At 41.3% G+C, this 14,041-nt stretch overlaps 1 protein-coding gene across 1 annotated transcript; it reads left to right on the top strand.

The window, feature by feature from the left end:
* Positions 1-10,164: 10,164 nt before the first annotated feature.
* hmx1 (H6 family homeobox 1) lies at positions 10,165-12,183 on the top strand (the record flags this gene model as incomplete). The annotated part of the gene is made up of 2 exons (XM_080516174.1): positions 10,165-10,450; positions 11,585-12,183. 2 exons carry the CDS (start codon positions 10,165-10,167, stop codon positions 12,181-12,183), a joined length of 885 nt encoding a protein of 294 aa, XP_080372300.1.
* Positions 12,184-14,041: the final 1,858 nt, after the last annotated feature.

Below are 14,041 nucleotides of genomic sequence, written 5' to 3'. Positions count from 1 at the left end.
TACAGTGTGCCCCCCACCACCACCACGTGGGCCTTTCAGCCCAGAATGAGGGGGGGGGGGGCAGATTTATGTGATCCCTATATTCAACTCATTCATTGACAGTGCATTAAAGAGTCCAAATAGCTCAATCCCAAACTATGGAGTCCAGACCATAATCACTTTAATCTGAGAGCAAGTGGAAATAGGCCATTACTGATGTGCGCACACACACACACACACACACACACACACACACACACACACACACACACACACACACACCCAAAGTCAGAAGTCTAGTAGTGGAAGAAGGGCGGGGCCTGGAGGAGCGTTGCGTGACAAGACTGAAGAAAACAGCCTGGCATCCAACCCCACACACACACACACACACACACACACACACACACACACACACACACACACACACACACACACACACACACACACACACACACACACACACACACACACACACACACACACACACACATTACTCTTTTATGTCGCTTCAGGTTAGGCCGACCGCCCTGCCTTTCTACACTTTTAGCTGAACTGACCCTCCCACCTCCTCTTCCAGTTGTTTCTACTCCACTGCTCCTTTCTCCCTCACTAGTCTGCTGCTTCATCCCACATTTGAAAATATGTCTTTTCTCCGCTTCAACAACTTCTACTCATTTCAAATGATTCAGTCTACTTACATAAAGTGTAGTACTAGTCAGTCTCCATTATCTCATACTGTTCCTTGTGTGACGTTTGTGGAGATATCTTTCCTTACCAATTTCTGATATAACTCCTCATAAGATACAAACACTACAAACCTGATATAAACCAACATGTATATGGATTTTGCGGTGCTTCAAGACAGCAGTGCCAAACATATGAAACTATCGGCCAGCCGGAGACCTTCATTTAACTTCCATATTTTGGGATGTTAGGAACCTTCTGCACACATTCATGTGAAGGAAAACACTGCTGTAGACACTATTTAAGATTAAATTACATATTAAAAGTAAGGTATCGTTTTGAACTCTTCACTGTATTTTGTACCGGGTGAATGCTCTTGGCCTGATGTTGAATTTGCACATATTTTCGTAGATAGAATTAAACTTTTTTACTCACAGCAAAGAAAACATCTGAAGATTTAACTGGTCAGATTCACTCCACAACCACATTGGAACCTATGTGGCTGAAATGAGTTTGACAGCTTTGCTTGTAGAGAAGGGACATGTGAAGGAAAACTGTTTTTGTTGTTGTTGTTAAACCGTTTATTAGGGAAGTGTTCATGTCTAAATGTTTCTTCAAAACTAATCACACTAAGTATGACAACTGCAAATAAGAAAAACAATTAGTAAAAGTTAAAGTCAGCTTTATTGTAGATTCTGCTGTACATACAAGGCACACAGTGAAATCCAAGTTTCATCTCGCTTCTCCCACGGTGTAAATACACATCACCCAAAAACCCCAAACTAACCCAAAATAGAAGGAAAACAAGAAAACAGATAATACATGTAAAAAACAAAGCAACAAAATTGTAATATATAAATTGAAAAAAATAAATAAAATGGGCAATATATAATGCAACATACCCCCGATGTTTGCCGTTTGTATTTTCTGGATTTCTGGAGTTTGTAAAGAATGATGAATATACATAATTGTTGTTACACCTCAAATAAAACAAGTACTGCTTGACTTTGAAAATTAACACATTTAACTTGAAATCAGAAGGTTATGAGAACGTTTAGAAAAAAACGTTCACAAACTAACAAAAGTCGTGTTTTATGAGTACAAACCAAACATTTTACAATGCTGTTTAAACAAACAACCTTTAAACATAATTTAACAACTACCTTTAGTTTCTCATTTCAATTAGTGCTTTTAAAAATATATATATTAGGTTATATTTATATAAATATGAATAAACTGATGTTATAACCACAGTGGTAGTTTAATCCCATAAGGATAATGTAAAAAAAAGGAAAAAGCAACAAACAATAAAAGCCATGAAAAAAAATAGTTTTAAGTTTTAATTTTGCTGAATTAAAATGATCTCCTCGCAAAGTTTTTTCGGTTGAATAAAAATCTCAGACTTTGGAGAAAAACGTAAAACACCTGAATGAGTCACGTTATATATATATATATATATATATATATAAAAAAAAAGTTCGTTAAATTTTTACCTGCACGTTGCGTGACCATGTTTCAGCACTGCGGACCACAGCGAACTCAATAAAGTTACTTTCTGTTGAGATGTAACGGCCGCGGGAGCGCGCACGACCCTGTCCGTCCCCCCACCTCCCCTGGGTGCGCACAGTCCTCGTGCGCTCAGCTTCTTTCTCACGCGATCGTTTAATGTGATCGGAGCAGAAATGCACCCAGAGGAGGGGGGGTTAAAGTGGTGGAGGTGAATAAACAGGCTTTAAAAACAAACCGAAGGGGAAAAAAAAAAAAAAAAAAAACCCAATCCAAACTCACATGACTGCAGCCTTTGATGGATCTGATTCATGGCGCAAATGTAATGAGATTTCAAACGGTGGCCAATCTAATATAATCTGATTTGTACGAGTGGCTAAAACAAAGTTATTAGTGATGCCTGCCCTTTTTGTCAGTGTATTAAGCTTGTTTTGCATTAAACTGACTCCGATCAAGACAAATTAGCAGTTTGAAATTAATGGAAGAATCCAGAAAAAAAAATAGGGAAACTGTTAGAAATATATTTAATACTAAACATTTTAAAGCCAAAATATCTTTAACTTCATCTGCGTTTCAAATGGATTTGTGTTTGTGCTCCCGGACTATTCTATAAATCCCATTTTGTGCCGTATATGCGCCCTTTCATTGCGTCTGATTGTGTTTCAGTATTGAATGCTCTGCTTCTTACGCACACGGATCTATTTTGCCATAAGCTTATTACAGGAGGTCAGAAAGTCCCCGGGACACGTGTTTTCAACTATGGGAAGAAATGATTGGGGAATATTACACCGTGGCCTCAGAAGGCATTATGGGAAGAAACGATAGAGAGGATTTACTCTCAGCTTCTGGATGGAAAAGTTCACGCAGTCTACCTTTGACTGGTGATTTTTATTTATTTATTTATTTAATTAATTTTCACTATAGGTCAGTGCACTCTGGGAAGCTGATACACATTATCAAACGAATAAACCCAGGAAGGAAAAAAAAAAAAAGGATGTGGTGGTTTAAAGTCAACTTCACACTGACCTTTTGGGATATTTCTGTCTCTTTGCACGTTCTTTCCATCTGTGTGTCTTTAATCGTTTCGTGCTCTGACATCGTTCCTCTCATTGCAATGTTTGGAGGCTCTGTGAGGACTTTTGTTCCAGCGGGATGGTGCAGGGCTCGGATGTAAGCAGGGTCGGCTGAAGGGGAAAGGTCCCCGGTTTTCAGCCGCTTTGTGGCGCGCTGACGAGCGCGTCCTGACAGGGGTTAACGTACCGTGAAGAGGTTAAACAAACGGACATTCCCGGTAGAAATCCTCCAGACACACGAGGCCTTATAAGTCGATGAAGTGACAGTGGTGGTCTCCAGGTCTGGAAGCTCAACTTTCCTTGTGGCTTTTAAAGTTCGGCCACGTTAACGTGGAGTTTTATAAATCCAGAAGGCTTCTTAATGTGGTGATATAAACCAGAGCCCGGACTTTAAAGGGACAATTTGCAGGTTTTTGGTTCATTTTGGCTGTTTTGCTTCTAATATTTGATTGCACTGGGTTGAGTTTAGAGTTAGCTGACATGGTCCAAGACCAGATGGTGACATTGATTGTGCAAAGTTGGAAAAACACACTATTATCAGGCAGGGCTGCAGCCAGAGTTTCAGAAACACTGAGGTCCACCACTCATTATTCTAAGTGTAGTGACCGAAATGAAGACCAAAATCGAATTAAAATGTAAACATTTAAAACAAGTGATTTGTATGCATGTATGTGTGTGAATCCACTCATTAAACACAAAGAAACTCAGTTTAATTACATACACATTGGACGAATACCAAGTTCTTGACCTCGAGGTCCTCAGTGGGAGCTTCAGCCCTGTTATCAGGTAACTTTACAAACAAACTGTCCATTAAACACATTTCAGTGTTGCACACTGACATTACAACTATCCAGCAGTGAATGTTTATCTAAATTTGATCACTTATTTCCTAAGTGTTTATTTGGAAGTTGAAAATCACCCATTTAATTTCTTCTTCTTTTTTTTTTTTAAATTCCCAATTGTTTTCTTTGTGTGAGACTATTTATTTATTTAATTGTGCCTTATTGATCCATGACCGGATTCCTCATCCTCTAATTTCATTCACAAAATATAATGAACATAATCTGATGTGAGATGCTCAATATGCTCCTTGAGGTTTCTGTCGTCTTGGCAGACATGCATGACTGAGGAATCAGATTATTGCGAAGGATTAAGATTTCTAAAGTTGTCTCTGGTTTTAACATTTTGCAGGTATCCGAACAGTAAAACCCGTGAATGCATGAACGGTTGCATTCATGCAAACTCTCAATAGCATAACTATTTCTGAGCTCCCCATCGGCTCCACATCACAGTCAGCCACAGCAGTCGTCCATCTTAATTATAATTAACATTTCCTCCCATAAAAAAAACCCCACATGTGAACATAATTTGACATGGTGTGTTTGTGTCAGGGTTACGACCCACTGAGGGAATCCATTGTGTGTGGAGCGGTTGGAAACATCTGATCATGGGACCTTTAAAATAACACTATGTGGGTTGATTGTGATTTGTCTTTGATATGTTTAACAAACTGTATAAACCAGTGACCCACTGACACAAATACAAGTAGAAAGATGAATAGAACAGGTCACTGCATAGTCTGAATGTATTCCCAATAATTAAAAGGTAAATATGGATCAGATGTGCAAAGACAAGAACAGAGTAAGAATATATCGTCCAAGCAAACAACACTGTTCCTTAATGTGTGGATTATATTTGGAGGAACACATTTTATGTGCAGCAACATTTGTCTTAAGTAGAAAATCAATGTACCCAGAGGTGTAAACCTCTTGTTTCGGCTTTGGATACAAATCTGAATGTGCCGACTTGAAATTCCAGTACAGTGAGAGCGGGTGTAAAAATCCCCAAATCGTCTGAAATCCTTCCTGAGTTCTGAGATGAAAATCTCTTCCAAGCATTGTTGCGAGGCTCACGCTGATGCAGAGCTGAAAATGCCTCACTAAGGTCTGGCATTCATGGGCTATATGGTGTTGACTTGCACTGAGAGGAAGGAGAACGACAGAGATTATGGGCAATTAAAGCCCACTTTATGCTGGTCTGCTGGCGTCACACAGTCTGGCCAAGAATGCTCACCTCGGCTAATATCAATGAGAACAAACTCTGCAGCATCAACTTATTATGTACAGTGAATTATTAATGCCAGAGCTAGCACAGTCAGATTTAGCCGGCCTGCCAGATAAGGCAAGTAGGTATGCAGTGTGGGTTTCTTTGAATGGCGAAGAGTGAAGTTGGCACGATGAGAGCAGGTACGACTTCCAATTACAGTGAAACAGACTAAAATATTTCACATTTTTGGCAAATACAAACCACAGAAATGGAAAAAAAACTTTGCCACACATCTGAATTCGTGACATCATTTGCTTTATCCACAAGTTTGCAGGCTGAATATCAATCAGTGTGCACACACATGCACATGCACACGCACGCACACACACACACACACACACACACCTTGACATTTGTCATGTAAAACCACAGTTTGACTGAAGAAATATTACATTCCAAACAAAGGCTCAATGGCATCGCAGACAAGAGACAATAGTGTAAAAGCAGGTTAAAAATTGGTGAAATAATTGAATATCAAAAATTCAGTATTTAAAAAAACTGTTTACTCTGGATGGATGATGGTGATGATGGTGAATAATAATAATAATAATAATAATAATAATAATAATAATATATAAGCTAATAAATGTGATTGTGTCATTTGGATATATTAACAATCAAAATAGTCCTAACCAGACTGACAATTCTATGCTCATCCTAATATTTAATGGGATGAGGAGACTTTGTGATAGAATATCGCAGATTTCTATACAGTAGTAAACAAAATCAAGCAGAAACAATCCAAGTAAAACACTAAGTTTAACCAAAAGAAAAGCACTAGAAGTTGTGTGTTGAGATGCATTTGTGAAGCTGAGCTGCACTGCAGACTGTTAGCCATCGGAGGGCCCTCTAACAACCCAAAGCAAGTGTCGAGTGACTGCAGGTCTCTTCTCTGTGTGCACACATTACTAATGTCTGTGGTTCAATATGATCTAACTGCTTCGCCTCCCTTCTCCCTTCCCTATAAAAATAAAACACAAAGTAAGTGGCTGCGTTTACTGTGTGTTTATCTAAACATGCCCGAGTTGGGGCATGCTTGTATCGCCTCGAATAAAAGTCAGCCGAGGTCGCTCTACTTCACCGAGTCGCAAATGAAGACATCACAATGTAAAGGGAGCTGTGAAATGCCCCAAAGGAGATACGTGACTTCCTGTCTGTCTCGAAGCCTCCTCCATAAATGAACTAGGTCAAACGGTCTCCACTCTCAATGACTGTTCACCCTGGCTGGGAGCGGCAGACTCCACAGCCATTAAAATCACACTTGGAGGAGTAATGGCGGTTATAAAAGGATTATTAGACCCGGGTAATATCAGAGCGGCTGCAGAGTGAATGTGGCTGGTTAAAAACCCGCCCGCCACCGAGTCGTGTGAAGCGAAGCCTTTCTGATCCAGTGAAGAGTGTAAAATAGAGTTTACTCTTCTGATAAACTACATAAACGAATCTTACTTTATCAATCCTCTTGGGAAAACTATTTTCATTCCACATTGGCCCATCCAATTACTAAGATGCAGAGGTGCAGCCACATTGAGGTGCTCCAGGGAGCTGGTGGGGGTCAAGGGTCTTGCTCAGTGGTGACATATCAGCTGTGGGACTCAAACACCTGATCCCAAATCTGCTTCTATAACGGCCAGGCTGCCACTGCCCCAAAGTCATATAAAAAAAGCTGAAGCAGTGGTGGAAAATATGCTATAGCAATAATGTGCAAGAGCTACTAACCATATAATGCAAGTCTCACAGTCAATTTGATTCTCAAAAACATGGTGCCATCTCACAGAGGACTTCTGTTTTCTTTTGGATGACGGCTACACAAACTGTGACATGGCTTCACTGCAGCACCAGCGGCTGAAAAGCACTCGCCACCGCCAAACGAGAGGAACATGCTCAATTTGATGCAGCTGTCTCCCAGAGCACGAGCTGATGATATGACTCTGTGTGGTGCGTTTCAGAGCTGTGGTGGGACGGAGGGGGCCGCGGCTCTGGTGCCGGCCAGCAGGCCTCAGGAAGCAAAGGGCATGCCAGGCTGGATAAAGATCAGAGAGGGAGAGAGAGAGAGAGAAAGAGAGGGAGAGAGAGAAGCCTCAGGGTCTGGACATGGGGTGCTGGCCAGGGTGCCACATCATTCAGACGGCGTGGTGTACACAGAGAAACCTGATCTAATGCGCACCCCAACACTTCAATGCAAACATGGGACTAAAACACAGAGTCGTGATGTGGATTTACATTTGAGATGGAAATATTGATCCATGCCACATGAGCCTGATAGATGGAATGACCAAGGATCACGCAGACTGGGTAATAGATTAAAGACTATATACAATCGGAAAACACCACTTATGTGAGCCCACACAGAGCAAACATGGAAAATACTTATGGGTAAGCAGAAAAATTTGGAAACAAGCAAATTGCAGTCTGAACCATTTTTCTCAAACTTCCTGCAGCATTTCTGGCTGTGGCAGTTTGTTAATAATATCCCGCTTCACTGTCACCATTGCTCAATTGTGGGGAATGTTTCTATTTTATAGTTTATTTCAATACAAAGGTGCTACCAGGGGAGAAATGAGAACATGGAAAAATACAAAAAATTTCTGAAACAATGATAGACTTTTACAACACTTTTTTTTTTAAAATATTGAACACAAATGAGCGAAATTGTTTTTGTGAGGAAAAGGTTCAATTAAAAAACAACGTCAGAACGTAATTGTTTATTCCGTTTTAATCCAATACTATTGAAGTGAAGTTCATTTAAAAGACCTGTTTAGAGACAGCTGGAGTAGACCATATAGGAAAAAAAAGATTACAAAAAAATGATAAAAGTAATACACAAGTTTTCACAGCGAATCGTGATCCATATTTGAATTGGCACGAGCCAAACTCCAATTTTCCACAAAATTATTAAATGTACACTTTTGACTTTAGTTAATAACTATCGGAATTGACTAAAGCGTGTAAACTAAAAACCACTACACCCCAGGAAGTCTTTCCTTTTAAATATAGTCTCTTTTTAAACTGAATTATAATAAGCTTTTTTTTTTCTTTTTTTTTTTTTACATGAATCTGATATTAAACTGACTTCGGGCTAAATTATACATTTTAATTCGTTACTTATTTTATATATTTTTTGACAAGATAACACAAAACGAAATCCTCCGACATGCTCAATTTAATTGCTCTTTACGCAAGCGGCTCATGTTTCTGTTGTCTGAGTGTTGAAGAGCAGCATCACCGCTGCTGATCCTCTGTCAAAGGGTAAGTCTGACCTTAAGGGGAGAGAGAGAGAGAGAGCGAGAGAGAGAGAGAGAGAGAGAGAGAGAGAGAGAGAGGGAGGGAGAAGTGAAAGGTCAGCCCAGCTGACTGCACTGAGGGAAATAAAAGCTCAAATGTCTTGCCATTTCACGGAAAAGGGTAAAGACGCCCGTCAGCACTCATTTAAATGTTTCAGATGATCTACTAGTGATAATATTGTCTTAATTTGGTAAGAAGCTGCTTCTTTTTTTTTTTTTTTTTTTTTTTTTTTTTTTAGAACCATGCAAAAATTAATCAGTTACTTGCAAGTCCTGCACAATAATACAATATAGGGTTTTCAAGATGTAAGGGAATACTTGCTCTTCCAATTTGATGATCATGTGTAATGTTTTTTTCCCCATTAGTGCTAATCGCATGACGCATGAAACGGTGAATGATAAACTACACTGCAGCAATCATGGGCACTTAAAGTTACTTTAATGCCGATCCAGAATCTTGAGAGAGCGAGTGCAGCTAAATCTAATTAGAAGCACACAACGCACAGATACAGAAAAACAGGCCTATTATCAGGAATATCTGCGCCATTACGCAAAGTTTTGATAACCTTTGACAGGAGTCAATTCCAAGGCGCAGCGTCTCACGTGCCATTTTCCATGGTTCAATGCGCAAGTGTGTCTTTGAGGTTATTATCATATTCCTTCTGAGTCACCACTGGATTATGTATGTTGTGTTTATTTTTGCATATCAGGAAAAAAAATGATTTGCTTGTATTTCAAAGTTGTAGTCGGACTTTGCTTTGTGCTTTCGTGAGTGTATTTAAAACACACACACACACACACGCACACACACACACGCACACGCACACACACACACACACACACACACACACACACACGCACACACGCACACACGCACACACACACACACACACACACACACACACACACACACACACACACACACACACACACACACACACACACACAGCGCACCCCGCTCTGACTTTACGTCAGTTGTCTCGTCTTTGCTGGCGCTGTCCGCTCTGTGACAGTGAAAGCAACTTCCTCCGAGTGGACCGAGAGAGCTTGACCCCGATGATGACTCCTGCTGTAGAGGATTTGTTATATTATTATTTTTATTTACATTGTAATTGACCTAAATAAAGAGTACCGCTGTGCCACGGACAGAGGTTTTCTCCATTCCGAGTGGCCTCGAGGGGACTGGCCTGCACGTGAACGCGCACAGAAAAGCAGCCGCGGCGGCGGCGCTCTGTGACGCATGAGACAGTGATTCTCTTTTCCTTGGAAAACCCCCATTTGCTATTGTGCTCGTCCAATCGCTGGATGCCCTCGGCTCGTTAATTGTTTCACTTGACGTTTCACTGAACTGCTGCCTCCATCTCTGTCTCCCTCTCCTCCCGGCGGCACGGAGGAGATTCCCGTCTCGGCCATGACTCCTTGTCCAAAGAAACCGCAACCCTTGAAATGAGCTCTTGGACTTTAGATCGCCTTCTGATCAAGACAAGAATCGCTGGGTGTTTTTTTGTGTGATAGCGCCGTGACATCGGGGAAACATGACGGAGAAACTGACGGACAACCAGACCTCCGCTCCGTCCCGGTCCTCCTCCTTTTTCATTGAGAATCTGTTGGCCAAGGAGCGGATTCTCCAGGAGTCGATACCGGACAGCAGCCGCGGGGATTCCGGGACAGATACGATTTCCAGTGAGCGACATGATAACTGGGACAGGAGCGCTGAAGCGCGCAGCGGCTCCTGCTCCACAGACGCGTCTCCGCGCAGAGAGTCGCCGCTGCCGCTGCAGTGGCTCCGCGGAGGGACTTCGTTCAACCTCCCACCGCACAGTGAGTACCGGGCACATCTCAGGAGTCGTGAAGTGTAGTGGTCTTTTCCTCGCTCTTAAAACTATTTATCTAATAATCTAGACTATCTGCATTAACACACTAAATGAACTGGAGGTCTGTTGCAGCCGCGGGCAGGTATTTATAACGAATCTAACAGACTGCTGAAAACAATTTACGTGTAAAACTGACAGACGATTACAGTACAATACATGGCACGTAATTCAACAGCAACAACAAGTGAAAACGAGTGGTTTCTTTTTCGTTTAATTTCAAGTTTGTATCCATCTGGAAGGCCTATTTGTTCCATATATAAGTCAGCATTCACTCCGTATGTGTCGACACATTGCTAATATAAAAGATTACATTCAGTGTCGTTTCTCTCTTCGTTAAATGAAGCTGACAGACTCGGGGTGAGCGGATCGTGGAGTCCGCTTTCTTTCACCAAAATGTGCCGTGCGCTTTATGCATGCATCCTTCGTGGAGTCTGGGCTGTGAAACACACCCCGTCTGTCTGTTAAAGCACGGAGGACACCTCCAAGCTGCTTGTCTTCGTCAGATCTGTGACACATTCCGCGACTTTACTCACGTGATTGACGCACAAATGCCCAGAATACGAACCAAAACAGAAGAGCTGCACCACTGCACATCGACGTGACGCCTTTGCGCACTCGCGGTGCCACATTTGTGCCACTTCCACGCACTCTCAAATCAAAACAGAGTGCCCCTCCCTTTGCTTTTACTGTAGATATCAATGCCGTTATCGCTTTCTTTCGTGATTAATGGATTAACTCCCTGCGCAGTGGATGTAAAAACATCCACGGGAAACAAGTATTATCTTTCTGAATTTTCAAGGAACTTTTATTTGTCATAATTTAGTCTGGAGCTGCTTCTTTGCCTGGATCTTGTGTTATATAATACTCCCAAAACTCATTTAATGCAAAACTAGTCATCCAAACTCTCTGATGAGCAAAACAGCTTAAGTTGAAGCTTTAAACGTGCATTTGTTTACTGGACAATATATTCACATGTTCAATTGAAATGAAACGTTGATATGAAGCCCTATTTGAAAGGTTATGCGACGTTATAATTGGAGACCTTGATTAACCGTTTTGTGTTGTTTTATCTCATTTTAAGGTCCGCGCAGTTCAGAGGATCCCTGCTGCTCGCTGTCCACCAGTGACAGAGGCTCCCCCGCTGTGTCTGAGCCCATAACGGAGGGCAGCGACGAGACCGACCAGAAAACTGGGGAGAGTAACCTCACGGACGACAGCGAGGACGCGCAGAACGCGTTCGACGCACAGTCGGAGCAGGATGCGTCACCCGAGCTCAGCTCCACCCGCAAGAAGAAGACGCGCACCGTCTTCAGTCGCAGTCAGGTGTTTCAGCTTGAGTCGACGTTCGACGTGAAACGATACCTGAGCAGCTCGGAGAGAGCTGGACTGGCAGCCTCCCTCCACCTGACCGAGACGCAGGTGAAAATCTGGTTTCAGAACCGCAGGAATAAATGGAAGAGACAGTTGGCGGCCGATCTGGAGGCTGCACACATCCCGAACTCGACTCAGAGGATCGTCAGGGTCCCCATCCTCTACCATGAAGGGCCCACATCCGCTGCTGCGCTCGGCTTCAACCTGAACGGACACCCGGCGGGCTTCTCCAGCTCCATCAGCTACCCCCTGTCGTCCTTTGCGCACTCCATGAGCATGTTAAGATCGCAGATGAGCGGCCTGGTGTGAGGACTGCCTGCCACTCAGTGAAGCCGTTTGTTGACGTGTACCTGATAATTAGTCGTGCAATAACTCACAATGCCGCAGAAGAAATGTGGACTGCATCCAAAGATACATTACAAATAAAACACAAAGTCATGGGTTTTATATATATAAATATCTATGTTCAAAAACCTCTACAAGACTGCGTGCTGGTGCAGTATAAACTATAACAAATGAGCATGGCCAGGCCATAGGGTTCATGTAGTTACTGTATGTTCGAAGACACACATATTTTTGAAAAAAAAAACCTTTTATATTTAAAGTCACACATTTTTCCAACTTTGTCACATTTTTCCACATAATAAACGAAACGAAATAAACACAACACTAAACTCTGGTTTGGTTTTTCATGTTTTTTGTGACCTCAATGTGTCTTTATTTCTGATAATACGCATCAGGCTTTGCACAAATGTATATTGCCCAAAACACGCAAAGGACAAACCTGCAATAGCAGGAATCAATGCGACATCGCTGAAATATGACATTTTTTTGGTAATAGGCTCATGTTGGTTTCTTCTCTGCACTCAAACGTTGATATATTGAGACAAGAGTGGACCTTATTGCACTGCGCTATATATAAACTCAAATGTTACGTCTTCACTCTCCAGTTGTTTTTAGTTTAACTGTTACCAGACAGTCCTACAAAAGCTGCCATTTCACCTGCGTCAGGTGAAAGTCCACAACATTTAAAAACAATTCACCTAATGCAACTTTATTTAATAATGAATTCATTGACGTTCCCCCGAAACAGGATGTGAAATTAATCCAAATCAATAATTATAGAAGCAACGGCACTTGTAAAATACATTATTTCGATACAAACATGAGCACCAATGTCTGGATGTCATCCAGCCTGAATATCACTGTTTTCATCTCACACATGCAGGACAAGTGGAAAGAGTAGCACTCCAACAAACATCTTGAAAAGCCATCTCATCCTATAGTTACAATTGATTGGTGATGATGTGATGAACGCACGAGGGCGAGAATTAAAGGGAAAATATATCCGATATAACAGCAATGAATGGAGACTAAATATAATACATCTACTATTAAAACACAAAAGCTTTTCAACTTCGTTTGAGTTAAAATAATGTCATTAAATGTATTGTTGGAATAAAGGTGACCACTCAGCTTCACTTTAATCATTGGTTACACCCCTGCAGTATAAATAATAAGCATTAGAGGGGATACATAAACCAGAGGGGGATATCATATAGCTAATAGCTCCCTGGTTATAAGTCACAACAGGCCTATAACGTGAATAATAAACAGTCTTCAGGCTTCAGTCATATAATAAAAATAAAATACGTAGTTTATTAATGCGTTCAGGTATAAAGCCGCAGTATACTGTAATTGTTGCATTCTGCAAAGCCCTGTACCAATAAAAGTATATAATTTATTAGGAGTTAAGGTGCACTAAATAGAAAACAAACCGTTAGACTTAATTTCATTGGGTGATTTTCCTATAATTCCAAAAAGCTGCACACTATTCTGCAATATAAAACACTTCTCTAAATGTAAAAACATATTTGTGAGGAACATGATGTGATGACAATAAATATTAATAATTTTCACATTTTAATAATACATATACGCCTATTTCGATTTGGGTCCCCGAATCACTTAAACGTGCATCTGTATGTAATATAATGAGGAAAGGGGAGGTGTTAAGAGGGAAACCACATCAAATATAGATGGTGTATGGACTATATGGTGTGAAAGAAAGTTGGAATTAAACCATTTGTTATCATCTCTGGGGTCTGCGGGACCCGGTTTTTCTCTGCTGCAAACGTAAACGGAGGAGAGAGGAATCTGGGTGTTG

The sequence above is a fragment of the Blennius ocellaris genome, assembly GCF_963422515.1.
Source record: "Blennius ocellaris genome assembly, chromosome: 3".
NCBI classification, from domain to species: domain Eukaryota; kingdom Metazoa; phylum Chordata; class Actinopteri; order Blenniiformes; family Blenniidae; genus Blennius; species Blennius ocellaris.
This window is presented reverse-complemented; position numbering and strand designations above follow the sequence as displayed.